Below are 19670 nucleotides of genomic sequence, written 5' to 3'. Positions count from 1 at the left end.
TTTCATACAAAAAAAAGTTGTATATTAACAACAACAAAATGATCTCAAGAAACTTCTGCAAACAATACTCCTTGAGCAAGAATTATCAAATTGCATCACAAAACAAAAATATTTCAATGGAAAGAAAAACGTAATGTTTTCTTTGCCGCCATTATCAAGCCGGGCACAAGTACTGAGTTGAATTCATACTGTCGTAGTGGTACTGGATGTGTTTGCTTGCTTTGTATCTGATACAAAAAGTAAAATATTTTGAAACAAAACAAGTTTTTCATGACACGAAACGTCATTTCAAATAAATTAACGAGTTATTTGTGCAATATTTTAATTACTTAAAATTAGTTGTTTTCTCACGCAACAGTAGGCGTCGTTTATAGAAGTTTTCACAAATGTTCTAAAATCTTTGTCTTTCCACAGAAAAATAAGTACGTTTTGGAACCTGTTATTAGAACAAAGAGTATTTAATGCTAGAAGTCAACTACAAAAAAACGAGAAAATGACTATTGTGCCGAGGGTTAAACGGACTGTTGTAAAAATAAGCGTTTAAGTCAAAATAGGAGAAAACGTTAATGCATGAGTTAGCGGGTGTGTCTCAATGTAAGCCTATAGATATATGTATTTTGCTTAGTATGACATCTTTAATAACTTATTCCAAGAAAATCTAATTTAAATAAGAACTAAGTTATAAAGAGTACTCTGTGGTTAATTTGAGGTAAACTATTTCAAAAGTTTCAAACTAAGCAATTAAGAAACCGAGAAAGGTAATAGTTTTCAACGTAGAGACTTTTTTATTTGTACGATTTAATCGAATTAGTGTCAACAAAGAAACTAAATGCATTTAAAACTTTTGCTTGATTAATTCTTTCATAGCCATAGAACAATTACCAAAAGCAAAGCAGATTTTCTTCTTATTTGTTATTTACTTATGTGTATACTTAAAGCAACTTGACATTGTTTGTGTTTGGTTCATTAACTTACCCAAATGTATAACCAAAAAAGGAGCAAACAGCCATAAACAGGTCAACTTGTATTTCGTTGTAATGCAACCCAAATGCAATCAGTGTAGGCACTGCAGAGAAATATCGATCATAGTTTTGAAAAAAAAATTACATCAATTAATAGCGAACTATCTTAAATTTGTAAGCAATAAAATTGTTAGTCTTTTTTCACAATTTCTTACCGGCAATTGAGGTTACTATTGATGCGGCGAGAGCTAGTGTCTTGTAAGTAGGTGAAAGACTGTTCACTTGATTACCACTACTACGACCCATCATCCTGCTTCTGGCAAGATTTGCTTTATAGGTTGACAAGACGCTAGCACCGGTGAAGAAAATCTATAGAAAATCGATCTTAATTCATATTGAATCACTTTTGAAATGAATTATTTGGGCAAAAATCAAGCTGCCACCTGGCAAGCGTAAAAGCAATTATAAAGAAAGATTGATTATGGGTTATAATAGAACTGACAAGAAATTGTGTATCTCATATTTTAATTTTTTATATAAAAAGTTGCAATCAAGTCAAATACTCTTTATACTTAGGAGGCAAATGGTCAAATAATTAGTTGGTTAGAGTCAACTCGAGTCAACTCGAGTCAACTCGAGTCAACTCGAGCCAACTCGAGTCAAATATGATTAAAGTATAATTTAAACTAAAGCATCAAAAACAGACAACTTGTGGGCATAATATGCTGAAATTATCTTAGATCAATTAAAAGCTTGCTGTAGTCAAGTTTTTTTGTTTAATTGGGAAAAGAGTTGCATGTCATATAAATCACCGTAATTAGTATCTAACAGGGTCTTAACCATATCATGAAAAGCGAATTGCCGAGTCGGGTATTCTGGAAGAAGTGAATCAAATTAAATCAACTCAAATGATGCCTTAAAAACATTGCATTTTGTTGGTTGGTATGTATTCACATAGAAACAAACTTGATTTTATGTTACACTTGTTGCTTTTGGACAAAAAAAAACCTTAATGATAAAACCTAATCAACAAAACCAATTCAAAAGAAGTGAAGTCAATCCGTATCAGAAATTACTGACAACAAGTGTCATATTCTTTTTAAAACAAATTGCACCAAGCCAGAGAGGTGACTTTATCCAGATATTCCAGTTATTCAGGTGACTCTAATACCTATGATATGCCAATAAAATAATTAGGTATTTACGATTAGTAAAACAACAACAACAACGTCATATTGCAAACTCTTCAGCTGCAAACCTTGTTTATATAGTAATAACAGTTTTTTTTTGTTTTCAATTAAAACAAAACAAACAATTTATCCTATTCGTTTTAGATCATTAACAACAAGGTTCATAGACAAATTCTAAACATATCAATATTGAATATAATAGAATTATCGAATAATATAATTGGACGTTGTTTTATTTCATTCCGTGCTCTGAAATAGATATACTTTATAAGCTTTAAAGTTTCAAAGTTGTACCTAAACATTGTAATTGTTGGAAGTCAGCCATGAAGCTTTGCAGAAATAAATTTCCTTATGATATAGTCTTTGGCTTAAACATTCTAAAAAACCTTTGTTTTAAAATTTAAATGCATGCTGCAGGTGGTAGCGTTCCCGTTACATTACACATCTTTAAAACATGGCACACAATAAAGAGACAAAACAATTTACGTTTGAGACACTTTCGCTTTAGGCTAAGCTACTTTATACTTACAATCACAAGGTAAAAAAGGGAGATCGAAGTCACTAGAATGAATGCTTCTATTAGATTCTCGGTATGAAGATCGGGAAAGTAAAAAAATAGGAACGAGTAATAGATGAAATCATACGACTGAGGAAACCAAGCTAAAAGGATAAAAGAAAATCACAAACAATTCTAAGTGAACATCAGGGCTTGCAAAGCTAACTCATATAATAACCTAGTCCTAAGTGCCAAATAATTGTTAATACTTGCAGAGCCGTGTCAACCACTTGGAGAATAAACAGTAAGCAAATGATTCAAAAAATTGTCCATTTAAAAAGAGATTCGACCTTAGTTTTTAAATGAAATGTTTGACCTACTTATTTCCACCTCATCAAACAACAAGTTGCAATAAAGCTTGCCAATGCTCATGCTTTCATACGGAATGATAAATTAACCACAAGTACCACTATAATAGTTAACTTATAACTACTTACTAACATAACTGGTAGCCACAACAGTAAAGATCCACGTACTGACGATCTTTATACCGATTTTTTTGGTTGACTGATTCATAGTAAGCAATGGCCACTTGATGGCACAAAAGCGCTCGTAGCTGACGAAAAACGATTGAATCATTGAGGCAAAAATGCCGAAAACCCCAAAAAGTCCGCATGTCATTGCTCTTAAATCTCTTCTGTGTTTCCAAGAAATATCTTCTATTTCAACAGGCCTAGCTTCCAAAGTCCAAATAATATTTGGTACTGGTACTGATAGCACGAAAAAACCTTGGGATTTAAGACCCATGAGAATTAAGAACTTTGTTTAAAAAATCTATAACGGTTTTTCTCCTTTTAGATAATAAATGATCAAACGTTTTGAAACGATGGCTTGAACGATGACAATCAACTTACCATTTATAAGATGTGAAAACGCAAATGACGTTTTCACCAAGTGCCAGCAATTTTCTTTTTTTCGCCATTGGGTAATTGCATGAGCAATAAGTGCTGTATTCCCAAATATTCCACATATCCCGTTCAAAACTAAATAAACAAACACGACCCAGAAAGAAGGCTGACTGAAAAATACAACAACAATATATCAGCTGGCTTGATAATTTTACTTTTACGTTGGTATATAGGTTGCATATAAGTCATACTTGCATGTGATGCAGTTGTTTATTGTCGTTTGTTTGCAAATAACGTTGGTTTTGGGGCCACAGAAGACTTTCCACTCTCTAGCCTTTTCCAACTGAAGAAGCTGTGTCGCGTTGCTTTGACAACAAAGCATTAAAGATTATTATAAACGTAAGTGATAAAACTATGCGCAAATAAGTTGCTCCAAAATAGAAAATTATAGACATTTGTTTCAGTTTGATCTGAATTGTGTTTGGTCGGAAAAATAAATCTGCGTTATAATAGGCCTATATCTTTTTCAGAAGAACTTATAAGTTGTAACTTTTCTTACCTTTCAAGGACAGTTGTTGTTGTCGTGGCATTCAAAACGGTGATAACTCCTGTAATATTGTCCATTTGGCTTATATTACGTTCTCTTGAAGCACACCTTCAGCGAATGTCTTTTCTCAGCGAAGCAAGTGCACTGTCGCACTCCTGGTAGAAAAATTTAAATCAACGTGTCTTCCATCGGCTTTGATTGAAAGTAAAATATTTAATATATTGTTATTCGATCGGACAAAATCCATGATCCTAGCGGTACTACGACACCTTATCGAAAGACACTTTATCGAAAGACACTTTATCGAACGACACCTGATCGAAACGACAGCTGATCGAAAGACACTTGATCGAACGACAGTTAATCGAGCCGACAGTTGATCGAACGACACTTTATCGAAACGACAGCTGATCGAACGACACTTTATCGAACCGACAGTTAATCAAAACGACAGTTGATCGAACGACACTTTATCGAACCGACAGTTCAAGCAAGATTTTTGCGTGTTTCTCAAACATTGAAACAATGAGCCATTGTGATGTGCGGTCTTTGTAATGGTGTGCATTAATGAATTGTGATGTATATATCATAAAGTTGACGATTTATATTTTATATCTATATTTTATATTTGTATCATAAAGTGTTCGATTTCGCATGGCGGCCGGCCCGCCCACATATTAATAAGATATCACAAGAATACGCACGAGAATTACTAAGTACGAGATTGTCTGTACAGTAGACTAGACTAGTCATTATAGATACAAAGAGTAAGGAATTGAAGGCAAAATTTAATAGCAAGGGGCATGTCGCTGCCTGAGTTTTACACAAAGTAGCTTCTTGAAAGTAGTCTTTATCCCAGCTTGACCGACAGCGCAAAATAAATGGCTTCGATGCTTGGTAGCACGTACACATGTGAACAAATATTTTCAACAATGAAATTCACGAAAAGCAAGCTAAGATCACGCATTTCCGACGCCTATTTAGAAAATGTTCTGGTTCTTGCTTCATATGACTTGTCACCAGATGTTGAAAAACTTTCACAAAGCAAGCAGCATCAAGTGTCACTTTAATGCTGTGTTGTTGAAGTGTGAATACAGATATTTTGCTCTTCTTGTGATTGGTACGATTGAGATAACAGAGTCAATGTACTGAAGTGAGTGTGAATTATTGTATTAATGAGGCATCAGGTAAGTAAACGAAACTACTTGGATTGGACGATTGTGTCGCAGGAATCGTTGTCAACCTCTATTTCCTATCCGGTGTTGGAATGTTTTCCACCGGGTTCAAGATGACCTTCCACGAACGAATAATAGCATTGAAGGATGGCACAATGCTTTCAGCAAGCGTGTCTCATTATCCCATTTGACGCTTCGAAGACTCGTCAAAAAAATTAAGCGGGAACAAGGTTCCAACGAAATGTTAATTGAGCAATTGAGTGCTGGAATCGATGGCCCACCTCGGAAGAAGCGCTACGACGCGGTCAACCAACGGCTGAAGAGTATAGTTGAAAATTATGACTCAACAAATATGGACATAAAAAGTTATCTTCGAGCAATTGCACACAACTTGTAATTAAATGAATGCGATTGAAATGTGCACTTCGTCAGTTGTCGTGCTTTTAACAGTGCATGTTGTCAGTTCTTTTAATAAATTGTCGTTCTTTTAACAGTGCATATCGTCAGTTGTTTCAATAAATTGTGGATCTTTTAACCCTATCCTAACCAGGCTCGCGAGTTTACTAAAAAAAACTAGGTGTGGCCAACCCCGCACACACATTTGCAATCGTTAATTACTAGAAACCTATGCGTCGTAGACTGATGAGATTATTACAGGTTAGTAGAAACATCATCTGGCTTCCTGTATACATCATAATTGTAAAACTGAAGAAAGTGAATTTAGTATAAATTAAGCATTTCTAAAAGTGACACATTTCTATAAATTCTTCTTGTTACGCCGCGCCCCCGCTGTGAAAAGAGAACGAAAAAGAATAGTTAGTCAAGTTATTGGTGCGTAAATGAGTAATACGTTTCAATGCGGAGAGAGAGCAAAATTATATAAATATCACAATATCTCAAAAATTACAAAATCCAACTTTATCAAACAAACATGGACAGATAGCTGAACATCACAATGACCCATTGTTTCAATGTTTGAGAAACACGCAAAAATCTTGCTTGAACTGTCGGTTCGATAAAGTGTCGTTCGATCAACTGTCGTTTTGATTAACTGTCGGTTCGATAAAGTGTCGTTTGATCAACTTTCGGTTCGATAAAGTGTCGTTCGATCAACTGTCGTTTCGATCAGGTGTCGTTTCGATCAGGTGTCGTTCGATTAAGTGTCTTTCGATAAAGTGTCGTTCGATTAAGTGTCGTTCGATAAAGTGTCTTTCGATAAGGTGTCGCGTCACGGATCCTAGCACGCACATCAAACAAAAATCAGGAACAACCTTTGTGGGGCGATCAAATCAATCTAAAAACGAAGTCATCGCCATTTCGCAATCAAATGCGTTATAAAAATGGCTATTCTCAACCCCATACATCATATAAGAAATGTATGAAAAATGAGAAACGTAAATGACACCATTTCAACAAAAATAATTTGATCTTCAAAACACAAATGTCTTCTTCCTTTGTAACTTGGAATAAAGCAGCATCTGTTTGTACGAAGAGTTTGTTCGCCCGTTTTCTCCAAAGAGATTGTTTTATTCTTACGGCGGACCGTTGCACCAAGTAAATTTAGAGACAAGTTCCTTGTTAGTTACAATCGTTTATTTAAAACTAAAACGACCATCTCTTTATATATATCTCGAACGTTATTTTGCCAATTTTAAGTGTACAAAGGAAAGGAACAGGATGACGACACAATGTGCAAAATGGCAAGACCGTTGCAAATCTTGTGTTTATATTGCTCGTTTCAAATGAAACGTAAATACAGCAAAATGATATGTGACTTTACTCAAAACTTCGCCATAAACTATAATCTGTTGATTCGAAAGTGCAAATAACGCTTTTGCTCAGTTTAAATTATGGTTTATACAGGCTTGTGTCTTGTTAAACTAGAAAGTTTGTAAGAAAGCGCCGTTATAAAATGAAACTTATATAGTAGTTATAAGTAAGTGTTTGCCAAGTCAGCCAGTCAGGTATAGGTCAAGTAAGCCATTTATCTCTATAGCTCACTACAAGACCTTGTTGCGATTTTGTCAAGAAACTTTGTCCCTTCTCAGTTGGTATCAATTTTCTGTGATATTTGAGAACACATTTATCTTAACTCACAATTTACACTTTTTAGTTCTTAGTTCTCTATTTTGAACAACGTAGTCTGTGCAAGAAATAGACGTTTGTTCAATCATTATTACCATAACCATGTAAACCGCTGCCAAAATAGACGTGAATAAAAATCCTCCACTAGGTGGCGACCATATTCAAAATTTACGGTTGTCATGAACAGGAAGCAATAGACAGAGTAAGTGTAGCGGATTGCATTTGAAAACCAAGCTGAAACAACAACCAACAAAACTTTAGCCGTGAACTCTTCAGTTCTTTTAAATGATCAATCACTTTCTTACCAAGGTAAGTTGTTGCTGCTAGGGACAATACCCACAATGCAACAGTTTAAAAAATAAACGTTTGCCCGATTGCAACTTTAAGGAAATTGGCCATTTGATGGCAGCAAAACGCTCGTAACTCATAAGAAACAAGTGGAAAAGAAAAGAATCGTTGCAGAAAGCAAAGATGATTCCTAGCAAAGTCGCTTCCAATGTGTTCACATTTTTCTCAAGTTGCACAAGCTCCGTAGGCGTTGACCAAAGAGTTCTTAGTAAGTAGGGTATGGGGACAACAAAGAGGTAAACCCTTGAAATGTAAATATCATCAAAATAAAGAGTAAAGTTAGTACTTGTATTTTCACTTTTTAAAACACTCACAATCAGATGTCAATGCGTTACTTCAAACATGTATATACTTGAAGCCACAATACGTTTACAAAGATAACAGTGATAGTTTGTAATATTACTTGCACCCAACCTGTAAGTATTTCTGAAATTGCAAAGGAGATTGTTGCGTACATAGATTTTCTGTTTTTCGGTTTGTAAATGATATAAAAGAAAAGAAAGCAATGCCCAATAATTATGAACGAAGCTGTGAAAAACAGGACGACTAAAAATAACCAAATCACCCACAGCCTGCATTTAAACAACAGCAATGAGATTCCAAGACTATTACGCAAGCAATGTTGTAAACAATTACATTAATAACCTGGTTAATAAACGATTATTTTACACCAGCACCTGCAACTCGGACAGGAATCGACCGGAATGTTTGCGCAAATGTTGTTCGTGCTTTCGTCACAAAACATTGTCCAGTCTTCTGACCAAGCAAACGATGATGACGTAGTAGATGGGATACTTCAGTAGAAAAAGCTTTTACATCGTTTGGGTTTATAAAATAAAAATTTGTTGGATTTAACTAAGTTGTTAATGCCCATGTAGAAATACTTTTTTTCATAATGAGAAATTTCCTATTGCGTTTCTCAGGTCGGTTTTATCTTACTAAACTGTAGTGACTTTACACATATTACTGAATATTGCGAAGAAAATAAAATATAAAAAAAAATATACGGAAATGTAAATGTGAGTGCAGAACTTGTTCGTTAAAAATAAATTGTATATATATGAGACTAACATCAGCGTAAAAAAAACATTCTACATACCTTGTTGAATTATACGCGAAACTTTCTTTTTTTGTCATATTTTCTTCTAATCTGCACATGGCGTTTTATACAGGCTGAGGTATTTTGCATAACATGTGCAACATTATAATTAAAAATATTTTCTTACATATTATTTTTAAATATGTTTTAATTCTGGAATAACTATTGAACCTGCAGTATTATGATGACACAAGCGTTTCTTTATCAGAAAAAGAACACATGTTTCAGATTTTAAAACTATCGTCATAATAGGTCCAAATACAACAAATTAATGACATTCTAATGTAAGTCTGCAATGCCTTAACCTCGATCTGAGGAAAAACACAAAAAATCTGAAACGACAAATTACATTGAAATCTGACGCTATTTTTTGCTAAAGTTGGACTCCTTCAGCACAATCACAACATAACCTCATCGGTTGTTATCGTGGAAGTTCTCTCTGAAAAGCATTTTTTTCATATTGTGCTGGATTTTCATCTTTGGTAAACTTTAACACAACGTATATTTTGACGAAAAGATATTTGACCACTGTCCACTTACAGAAATCGGCTTTCTCTGAAGATCTGAGAATCAATATTCAATTTTGAAATTGCCGTTAAACCACCTTAAATTCCAATGTAAACCTTCCTGGCTATTGTCAGCAATTATAAGAAACGATTTTTAATTATTTAAACAAATTTGAACGCTTTGTCTACGGGTCAGTTGCCATACACCGACAAATTCTTTGATTACGAAGAAATATGACAACGGTGCATACGCATTAGGCGAATATACTGCTCAAAGACAATTTCTTTATTGTCAACCAAGCACATATGACATCGCAAAACTTTCTTTTCAACAAAACCAAACACCGATAACTGTGAACAACTGTCTTCACTGAATCCACGTTTTTCCTTGAAATTCATTTTATTTCGACTTTCGTCACTTTCAAATCTTTGACATTTGATATCTGGAGAGATCCTCGGATTGAAAGACGCCCGTTTCTTGACTCGCTGCTGGACACTTCTCCTAAACTCCTTGAATTGTTTTTACACAACTATTTACTTTAATCAACAAATTTTCTTGTCTTGTTTGATGTTATTTTTATGTTTAAACGCGTTTTGAAATCGTCTTGTAAAATGTGAATAACAGATTTACCTTCTTGGTACCGACATCACGTTTTCTGACGTGTTACTTTCCGGTTTGAAAACCATGACATAACACCGATAGCCAAATAAGGACACTATTAGCACAATTGCACTTAAATTCAAACTGATAGAAAATGTTGCAACCTAGAAAGAAACACCATGATCATATATAATCAGACCAGAATGACAATTTATTTTTATTTTTCTCGAACATCCATTAACGACAGGCTGCGTGACCAACATGCGGTGAAATAGTCATACTCCGTTTATACATACTGTTTACTTTATATATTAAGCTCAGGCAAACCTAACCTTAAGAGGAATATTAGATTCGTTCGTGGCAAAGATAGCGACGAAAGCCAACCATATGACGCAGGTGGAGTACATCGCGAAACCTATGAATGAAAAGTGCTTTACGTTATTTGTCCATCTTTAATTCAACATGACTTTACTATTTCTCAGTGGAAGAATCGACCTTACCAATATAAAAGGTCTCGTTAAACCCAGTTGGCACTTTCCTGTTCACGGTTGCTAGCAGAGCACACGCTATGACAAGTAACAGCGGATAGACCATTCCTATCAGCACTTTTAAGTCCAAGTAATACCTGCGCAGGTTACGTTAGGTCATTGCAATCAACGAGGTTCTTGACCTTAAAAGACAATAGCGACACAAAAAACGTCACCTGCATGCTGGAAAAGCTTCGTTTTGTTTCACAACAAGAGACGTTTCCGGTGGAGAAAGAAAGAACCAAGAGAGAAGAATGAAACCTTGGACAAGGGTGAGCGCCAGTGACGTAAGCACTTGATAACTCGCAGAAAGGTATTTTTTGAGCTGAAAAGTTCAAGTCATGTTTTGCGAACTATGCAGTAATTAATCCCAAAACCGGTTACTTTTTTTTTGTTAGTTTTGCTTGTTTATGTTTTTGTTAATTACTATATTTTAATTAACTGTTGGAGTCTATTTGAGATTGATTGCTGTTTACCTGCGTAGAAAGCACAAACGACTTGAAAATGATAACAACACGAACAGTCTTGGTGATCAATGCTGAATACATCAACGTTGGACCGATTGCCAAGAACGCCCGCGAGACGGCGCACGAGGCAACATTAGTTGGACTGACAAAAGCAAATGTGCTGGTCAGACAGATGAGGGAACCAAGTAACATAACGCCGCATAATTCCTGTCAAACGAATTAACTTATAAGCAGAGGTGGGCAGTCGGTACTTTGAAAGTACCGTCGGTAACGGTACCGGTACTTGGCAAAAATGTACCGACGGTTTCAGTATTCGGTATTATTTCAAAAACGTTGTTCGGTACTTTGCCGGTACTTTTTGTACAGCGCAATTTTTGCCGACATTATGACCCCGATAATAGTCACTTCAGGTCCAAAAATATGTGAACTCACTCTTTGCGACTTTGTCATACATTTTTAGATTAAAAAAGAACAAAAAGTCCAAAATTGGCATTCTTGAAAAACATACTTCTCAAAACTTTAGGTAACCATTTAAAAAATATGCCGAGTACGGAAACCGACTTATAGGCCAATTACTTAAAAAAAAGTAATTCGGTACTTTCAGCAAAAAGTACCGACAGTACCAGTATCGGTACTGAAAAAGTACCGCTGAACAGTAATTCTGTACTATAAGGTACCGCGGTACTGCCTACTTCTGCTTAAGTATAAATGGCATTTAGCTCATGATGTGTCTACTTAAGTAATTTTCCTGACCTTAGAGTCTTGATTTTGTAAACGATCAAATAAATACAACACTTTCTAACCTTGCTTGATGCCATCACAAGAGATGTTTTTTGGTGCACGTACAAAATAATTGCGACTATAACCGTTACAATGATTCCAAATACACTTAGCGCCATCGATGCAATATTCTCAGGACCGTGATACCTTGTGTCTCTGCAAAAATGATCAAAATTATTTAATTAATATGTATCATTTGTAACCTTTTGTAACCCTACAGTTCGGTATTCGGTTTCCAGATTCACACATTGTCATTATTGCGTGAAAACTATGGTGGTTTTCTCCTTCTGTTTGAGCTCAGATATTATTAGGCCACTTGGACTAGATATTGGGGCACGATTTAAGCAGTAACTGGGTCGTGTTGTCATTCCAAACTCGTAGGCCGTGCATTGCAAGGCCCTTTACCGTCCACTTTCGAATGCACGTTTTGTTTTCTAGTGAATAATTGTGACGTCACCGGTTGGCTACCTAATTACTCAGTCAGGTCACGAAATTTTTACTTATCTTATGGCAGCTAGCCTAACCGTTTTTAGACCACTTATATGTAAAGGTATGCTGTAGGCCTACAGTTCCCTTGGTCCACTTTGTCCGCACCAAAAATTTGACGCACATTAGAAGAATGCTGAGAAGAAAGCAACTTAGGCCGAATAGCTTACCTAACAGGCAGTGGTTCACAAGCATTTCGTTGTGCGTTTGGAGTTTCCTTTTCGTCACACTCGACGCATTGCGTACCGTTTGCAGCCACGTACTGGTTAGGGAGGCATTCTATACATTGCCAGCAGCAGGTCTTGAAACAAACATGAAAACAGCTGAATGTTGCGCTAACGTTCCAGACAGCGTTAAGTGTAATTAGTTTGAATGTGAATATCCATCAAATGTATTGACAATTGCATAGGTAGTCCGTAGTCGTACAGGAGGTCGAACTAGTCCCATTCGCCCACAAATGCTATTTTATTTGTAATTTTCCAGGCATGTTTCTTGGACACGACAGCATAGTAATTGTGGTTATCTTTAAAGTGAGGTATAAGTCCAAAAACGAGTTGGCCTTAAATCTAAGAATAGTTGTGAGTAAGTTTATCGGAAAAAGGATTTTTCATAATACGGTATACTAGTGATTAAACAGTTGTTGGCAAAGTTGTATTGCAATATGGCGCTAATTATGACGTAGGTGGCGGACATTACGACGTCACATACAAAGCAATATGCCTGATGATTGGAGTTTGAATTAACTTAGGCAGTAGTGGTAGCTAGGGTAGCTAACGCATTTCAGATGGAATACGTCTCCTAGGTAAGCGATTAGTATCAGGTAAAGTTCATTTATCAGGCTTGTACTGAGTTGAAGCCTGGCATCTAGATTTAGCAGAGCAAATTCACAGTGGTAAGCTGGTTTAGGCTTAATAATATTCCTGTTGTGCACGCAAGTACGCTTCAATCGTAATTATCTGGTGTAGCCTGTGCCCTACACAGTACACGGAACAATCTATTCATACTTATTCAAAACATCAGAATCATCCACATCTTTTGTACATTGTGATGTAATAATGACCTTCTATCATAGTTATGTGTTGAATTCGCGTTTTTTGTGACACATATTTGTCAATACCTGCTTAACCGCTAAATATATTGTTGAGAAAAGTTTTTTTCCGGTCTGGCCTACTTACTGGTAACTATTCTGTGATTGGCTAGTTGTTAGACTTGTCTTACACTTTAAGCGCAAAAGTTGTGGCACTCCGACAACATTACTGAACTAGACTATAGCACATGGATAAAAAAACATTTGGTTTACAACTTTCTATCTTTATGTATCGGCTTATTAGGCTTATAGTTACCGAAGTTTCCGTTTTTCTTATTTCTCCCGCGGCGCATGATTCGCTGCAAACGGATCTTGCGTTGTCGAAGGCGGGATTAGCTTGCATCCAAATTGTTTCTGGGATGTAAGTGGAGAATAATGAGACTAAGTAAAGCAACTACGCAATCGAACACAATCTGTTCCCAAGGTTAGCAGAGCTTCCTCTGTCCTTATTCTAACGCTGGAATACGTTCATAATAAGGATCATATTTGTAGTTTTTGGTAGATTCTTTCATTTCATTCACTACTAATGCTCAAACTTTCGAAACTATTTGAAAAACTCAACATTACCGAAAAGTTTTTGTTTTAGCCTGGTATCCCGTATTAGGTGGGATTATTCCGGCCTAGGTATATCGCCAGGTTCAGCAAAACGCAAGAATCACTAATTAGATTGCACATGATCAATATTTGAAGAAATATTGAAACAACGTACCAGTGAAATTGTAAACTGCCGCCTTAACCCATTTTTTATCGTTGTCTTTCCGTTGAATCGTGTTGTTGTAAATTATGACGTCATACTTCGCCGGACCATCCTGGTTTTCGTCAAAACTAACGGTATTTCCATTGATACCTTGGTAGTAATAACAAAAGTACAATAATGGCACAAATTCTATGCTCTGCGTTAATTATATCATCCACAGGAAACAAAAAGCGCCGCTGTTGAAATTATTTTGATGAGATAAATCTAGAACACTACAATAGTGATGTCATAGCCACCCGTGAATGAAATATTTTTCATGATTTCTGCGACCTCCATGGCAAATATATTGGTTCCCCGCATACTCGACACTTCTTGGCATAGACCAGTCCTACCGCTACAAATTCTTTTGTGAAGCTCGTTCGCGGAGTAAGCAATGGCCAGCACCGCATCCGCTACATTCTGCAAAATCACATCAAAGTCTCTTTTTCTCCGCCAACTTTGGCCATGATACGACCAACAACACTCAGGCGAACTTCGACTCAGAACCGATGCGTGCAAGTTCATTTTTAGTGAAATAGACGTTTCTTTATGCGATCGGCTTTATGTGCATTGACTGTTGCTTAGTTCTTGCCTGGTTGTATTTACCGAAGTTGTTTTATAAAAGTTAAAGCAAACGTCGCAAGACGAAATTTTTTCTGTTGTTAAAGGCAGCTAATTTTCTAAGATGGATAGCTCTGCTACGTTGAACCTACAGGTAACCCGTCTGGCATCTTCATAAGCTATTGTTTGTTTCACCTGCATAATGGAAAGAATATGGAGCTGGTTGTAGTCGACATGGCTCGATGGTTCGCAAATAGGCTTTCCGTCGATGTTATTGGAAGAATCTGAAAATATTACGTCACATATTTTAATTTAAACGAAGTTAAGCTTGAAATTACTATATTATAAAAACTGCTTTGGAAGTGGTAAGGTCTAAAGAAAAGATATAATCAGACTAAAAGACAATCTACACAATTTCACCGACCGTTCAGACTGCAGTTAAGACGCCACGCCAGATACTCTGGGAGCCACGGATTTATCGGATTAAGGCCTGTCGACAACAGATAATGTTTCAGAGTTAAGTTAGAAATTCTGGCCCGCAACGCTTCCACCGGTTTTGCTTTGGGAAGAAACGCGATCGACCCTGTGACGTAATAAATGTAGTTCAAGGCCTTAGCCATGGTAAAAGTTTCTCCTGTTGGCAAATGTGTCAAAAATGTGCCCGGTAAAGTTTATGTTGTTCAGCACCAAAAGTGTTTTGTGCCAGAATTCCAGATAACTTACATGGGCAAGTGCCCCGTTTGTCTCGATGTACCTGTCACTACGGCCTAGTAATTAGATTTGCCTCATAGTTCAAACGCAAACGCATCTTTACCGTAAAGGGTCTCTCCATAGTCAGCATCGGTATTCATTAAGGGAATGTCCCCTGCCCAACCATCCGACCCGATCCAAAGAAAATGTCCTCGAGATTCCTGATTTCTGTGAGCGGCCAACATTAGTTCTTCAGCTTGGTAACGATTTGTGAACACGATCACGACTAAAAAAATACATGGTGTCGGTAATGATGGCGAACATGTCTCATAACAGTTTACGAAGCGACTCAAAGGGTGGATATAGTTTGAAATATTGATGCAACCAAGTCATTTCTGGCTCCAGTTAATTTGAATTGTGACTCAAGAATCAAGATTCCATCTGCTGCGAGTAAACGTCAATCTTATGCACAATCTCACCTCTCGCGTTTCGCACCAACAGAAGTTCTTCTATGATGTCATTATTGACGTCTTTTGATGCCCGCTCGATTACCGAGATTGCTTTGGCGATGCAAATGTTTTGTTCAAGGGCAGCAATTTCTAACTCTGCAAAATTGTCAAAAGAGATCGCGATTCACTTTGACGTCATAATGCCAAATGTTAAAATCCAATCCATGTGAGGCTGATACACTTCGTGCATGAAGTGCGCATGCGCGACAAGATAATAACGGAAGCAAAACCACGTTTTAAATTTACCACGGAATCCTTGGATGCCGTAGGTGTCATCCTTGTAGACAACTGAAAAATAATTCCACCCTCTTTGAACAATGACATTCACCATCGCTCGAGCCTGATGCCTGTCTGATGGAACCGTACGAAAGAAATAGGGAAAGTACTGCTTATCGCTGAGCCATGAATTCGTCGACCAGGGACTCACCTGTGAAGTTTTGTAGGTATATTTGGATGCTGGAACTTTTTTGTATTAGAAAGGTACGCCATAACAATGCGGTACTATGACAAAACATGAAAACTGCCATAACAATGCTGTGCTATGGCACCGGACAGGCAATGACAACGTTACGTTTCATACAAAATTTTTGCATATAAAAAATAATAAATATAAGTTATTAATAAAAAATAATAATAAAAATACTAAAATAATAATAAAAATAACAATAAAATAAAATAAAATCCAGTAATATTTGACAAGAAGAACTTCAATTGCAAACTGAACCAACCTGCGGTATCTTAAAGACTTGCAAGAGACTTGTTGTCTGGATGGAGACGCCACTTGCGAAGGCTCCAGCAACTCCAGCGAAAATTGGCTGCTCTGACGTCTGGTTTGTTTTCATCGTTGTGAAAAATGGCAGAATATCGTGAACTACCTACAAGGCGTCGGCATGGGTAAAAGATTAACTGCGTTGAATGGGGAACTGGTTTTAATTACAAACTCATTAGCGTTTGCTATAACCATTTTACAAAGGATAATGTTGACATTCTATCTTAGAATAGTTTACCAACCCCTTCGAGGGCGTGGGTGCTCATATCACAGGAGTCTATGATTAATGAACCCACTTGAACTCCGGGTAGGATACCAGGGTCGGCGTTAATCTGTATGAGAAGGCGGAACAATTTAAACCCATAATCAAACTTTATGAAGTCATAAGTGCCGCTTATGAAGACATAAAAGACGTTCGTACCATTTCTACGACCATGTTAATGGTCTCGATTCCCTGTATTCCATCTTCAGTGACGTGACCGCAGTGACCATCAGACCCACGTCGATGAGCGTCGAGTATCCCCCCGACTAAAAGGTCCCCTTCTCTGTACTGCACGATGTAACCCTTGAGCCCCTGTAGTGTTTAACATGTAATATGACTTCAGTAAAAATGGTCGAGCCTCTTCCATTCAGGTTTGAAACCTATCATTACGGCGGCTTGCTTTATGTATTCCACATCTTCCTATACCCGCTTTAAGTATACTCTTTCACGTTATTTGAACTGTTAAAATTCTTTCCTGGTGCACGTGCATGCATTGTTCATACATAGTTGACTATATGCAAAAACGTACATGTATAGATAAACCACGAATGCCGATTGATCTCACGATGTTCGTAGGAAAGCTCAGCAAAGCTTGTGCACAACATGCACCATTTATTATTACATGAAGTTTAACAACGAATAAGTGAATTCTGCGTGATGCAGGGGTGATTGCTGCGCATGCTTACCTCATATTCCGACGACGATGGTGTAATGTCGTATTGATGTCGACCTGATGAAAAAAATTGGTTAAATCTCGAATTATACTCACAGGTTTTCTTCATCATAATTTTGATAATTGCTTTACAAAGGTTTGTGGCAATATATTATAAAAATATCGCCACAAATCTACCAGGGATAGTCTATTCAACGTTCCTTTGAAATATCATTAATTAACTAATATTACACGTTAGAACATGTTTGTATTTTTTACTTACGTTGACAGTTAACCAAGGTACACACCAAGCACAGTAAAACAATGCATATCTTCATCTCAATCTATTGTTCAACTCGGTTCATAAACCTAAGCTTTGAAAGCTTCTGATTTAATGGCAATTTCTAACTGAATCTAACTTGAAATAATGAAGCAAGATAGAAGTTTTATATTTACCAAAGCTGCATCAAATGAAACATTGTCACGTTTTACTTGGTAACCTAACCCGCCAAAACAGTGCTTAATATGTTAACTTTTCTAGTAGACGTTACTTGGATGCGTACGCTGCTGCGTAGTTAGATTTAACGGGTGTTGTCGTGCAAACCACTGCTAAACATTTCATTCCACTCATCTGGAAAGATACCGTAATTATTTTCCGAATTGCATAAAGTTACAAAGACGATTAACAGCGTGAAAAATCATCGAATAGGCGACTTATCTACGTGAAATGCTCGGTCTGAATATACGAAGCAGGAATCTATGGGTATATGTCAGTGATTTCCAAGAACTTAGATTGATAAACATAGCGATAACGAAAGGTTAAACTACCCCAGAATGGTCACTTTAATTTTATACGTTATCACAAATCGTGATAGCGATTGCGTAACTGGTTGCGAAGCATAGATTTCTTTGTGTTTTATTCAATTGCTGCTGAATATGCTACTGGGGTAACACGTTTAACAGCCCACCGACGAAAAAGTGTTCGTTATGTTTGTTGGCGTGTTCTCTATTACTTTAAATCCTTTTACAAGCTTCCTTTGATTCCAAAATACATGCGTTTATTACAAGTGTGTAAAGCAAGATTACATCATGATGATGATGTAATGATTAATTACAAAGATGATTACAAGGTGACTACAAGATTAATTGGTTGAAATGATACAAAGGTAAAAGAAAAAACAATCCCTTTGAAAAAAGATAATTAGCAAACCTGTCGTACATCAATGGCTTTTCAAACTATCAAGCATTAAACGTTTTTTTATGTCTTCAAAAGTCTTCCGTTGCGTAGACGCGTGGAAATTGTATTGGTATATGTGGAGTTAAAAATTTCATCACATGGTTGTTTAGTTGTTCTTCTTAGTTTTTCTTTGTTGAAATATGTTCTAAATTTTATTTCCACAAAGCTTGCACGTCATTGATTTGTTGCTTTCTTTACTTGTACACGATCTATCAACTGATGACGTATTCTATTTTTAGCATTACAGTGACGTAGTCACGAAATACACGCAGTCACGAAATACCTCACCTTGCAAACTTCTATTTCCAAATTTTACCACTATATTATAGTTAAAGTGAGCTAATTATAGGAACAATGGAATAAAATAATTGTGACCTTCCTACACGACCAAAGCTGTTTCTTTTATTTCCTTTATTGACATTTCCAGGTCATTATGAGATATTTCTTTGTCCCCTTTCGTCGTTTGTGACGTAACCGATCTTGGTGCTACGTTCGACATTGTTGATCTAAGGAACAGATTTTTCGATTTTTCAGCATTAGTTGATAAAACAATATACTATAACAATAATGCTATACAAGTGGCTCTTAACTTTTCATGATCCATAACCCTCAACTGTTGAAAACCACTGGGCTACACTGAAACGATAATGAGGTAATTACTTTCTGTATGTTTTTGACATCACACTTTTCGACGTATTTTCTTCCGGATTAAATATGATGACGTAACAACGGATGCAAAACAAACAAACGAGAACGGTGATGGCGCTTAGACTCAAACAGATTGATACGGCTGAAACCTGCAGTTGAAAAAAACTTTGCCCAGTTAATAAAACACAAAGTTTGTCATTGCAAACGTCACAACTAACCTTTAGCGATATTACAGAAGAGCTGGTGATGAAGATTGGGAGAAAAGCAATCCAGATGACGCAGGTGGCGTACATCGTGAAACCTGGAAATTTCATTAAGTGTGTGCACATTAAAGTGCTAAGT

General features: G+C 36.6%; 2 protein-coding genes across 2 annotated transcripts; both read right to left on the bottom strand.

Annotated features, from left to right (window-relative positions):
• Nucleotides 1-56: 56 nt before the first annotated feature.
• LOC143446597 (uncharacterized) lies at nt 57-2806 on the bottom strand. The gene is made up of 5 exons (XM_076946312.1): nt 2682-2806; nt 1178-1331; nt 976-1066; nt 330-436; nt 57-227 (listed from the first exon to the last, which is right to left on the bottom strand). Exons 2-5 carry the CDS (start codon nt 1269-1271, stop codon nt 184-186), a joined length of 336 nt encoding a protein of 111 aa, XP_076802427.1. The 5' UTR covers nt 1272-1331; nt 2682-2806; the 3' UTR covers nt 57-183.
• Nucleotides 2807-9581: 6775 nt separating this feature from the next.
• On the bottom strand, nt 9582-18298 carry LOC143446982 (metabotropic glutamate receptor-like). The gene is made up of 21 exons (XM_076946869.1): nt 17727-18298; nt 17478-17521; nt 16951-17103; nt 16772-16861; nt 16489-16635; nt 16007-16187; nt 15731-15856; nt 15376-15537; nt 14986-15144; nt 14757-14845; nt 14258-14420; nt 13974-14111; nt 13521-13618; nt 12348-12478; nt 11715-11847; nt 10921-11118; nt 10621-10769; nt 10418-10542; nt 10250-10332; nt 9948-10081; nt 9582-9826 (listed from the first exon to the last, which is right to left on the bottom strand). The coding sequence occupies exons 1-21, from the start codon at nt 17779-17781 to the stop codon at nt 9712-9714; spliced, it is 2673 nt and encodes an 890-aa protein (XP_076802984.1). The 5' UTR covers nt 17782-18298; the 3' UTR covers nt 9582-9711.
• Nucleotides 18299-19670: the final 1372 nt, after the last annotated feature.

This window comes from Clavelina lepadiformis, chromosome 2 (genome assembly GCF_947623445.1).
Source record: "Clavelina lepadiformis chromosome 2, kaClaLepa1.1, whole genome shotgun sequence".
Lineage (NCBI taxonomy): Eukaryota > Metazoa > Chordata > Ascidiacea > Aplousobranchia > Clavelinidae > Clavelina > Clavelina lepadiformis.
The sequence above is the reverse complement of the archived record's forward strand: the minus strand, read 5'-3'. Positions and strand labels throughout refer to the sequence as shown.

Excerpts from the sequence above, each read along its gene's own strand:
- LOC143446982 (XM_076946869.1), bottom strand. The coding sequence starts at position 17,781 with ATGAAGATATGCATTGTTTTACTGTGCTTGGTGTGTACCTTGGTTAAC. Across the intron at positions 14,846-14,985 it reads TCTTAACTGCAGTCTGAACG|ATTCTTCCAATAACATCGAC; the intron begins GTCGGTGAAATT and ends TAATATTTTCAG. Across the intron at positions 11,119-11,714 it reads TTGTGATGGCATCAAGCAAG|GAATTATGCGGCGTTATGTT; the intron begins GTTAGAAAGTGT and ends TTCGTTTGACAG.
- LOC143446597 (XM_076946312.1), bottom strand. The coding sequence starts at position 1,271 with ATGATGGGTCGTAGTAGTGGTAATCAAGTGAACAGTCTTTCACCTACT. Across the intron at positions 1,067-1,177 it reads AATAGTAACCTCAATTGCCG|TGCCTACACTGATTGCATTT; the intron begins GTAAGAAATTGT and ends ATTTCTCTGCAG. Across the intron at positions 437-975 it reads TTTTTTGGTTATACATTTGG|GTTCCAAAACGTACTTATTT; the intron begins GTAAGTTAATGA and ends TTCTAATAACAG.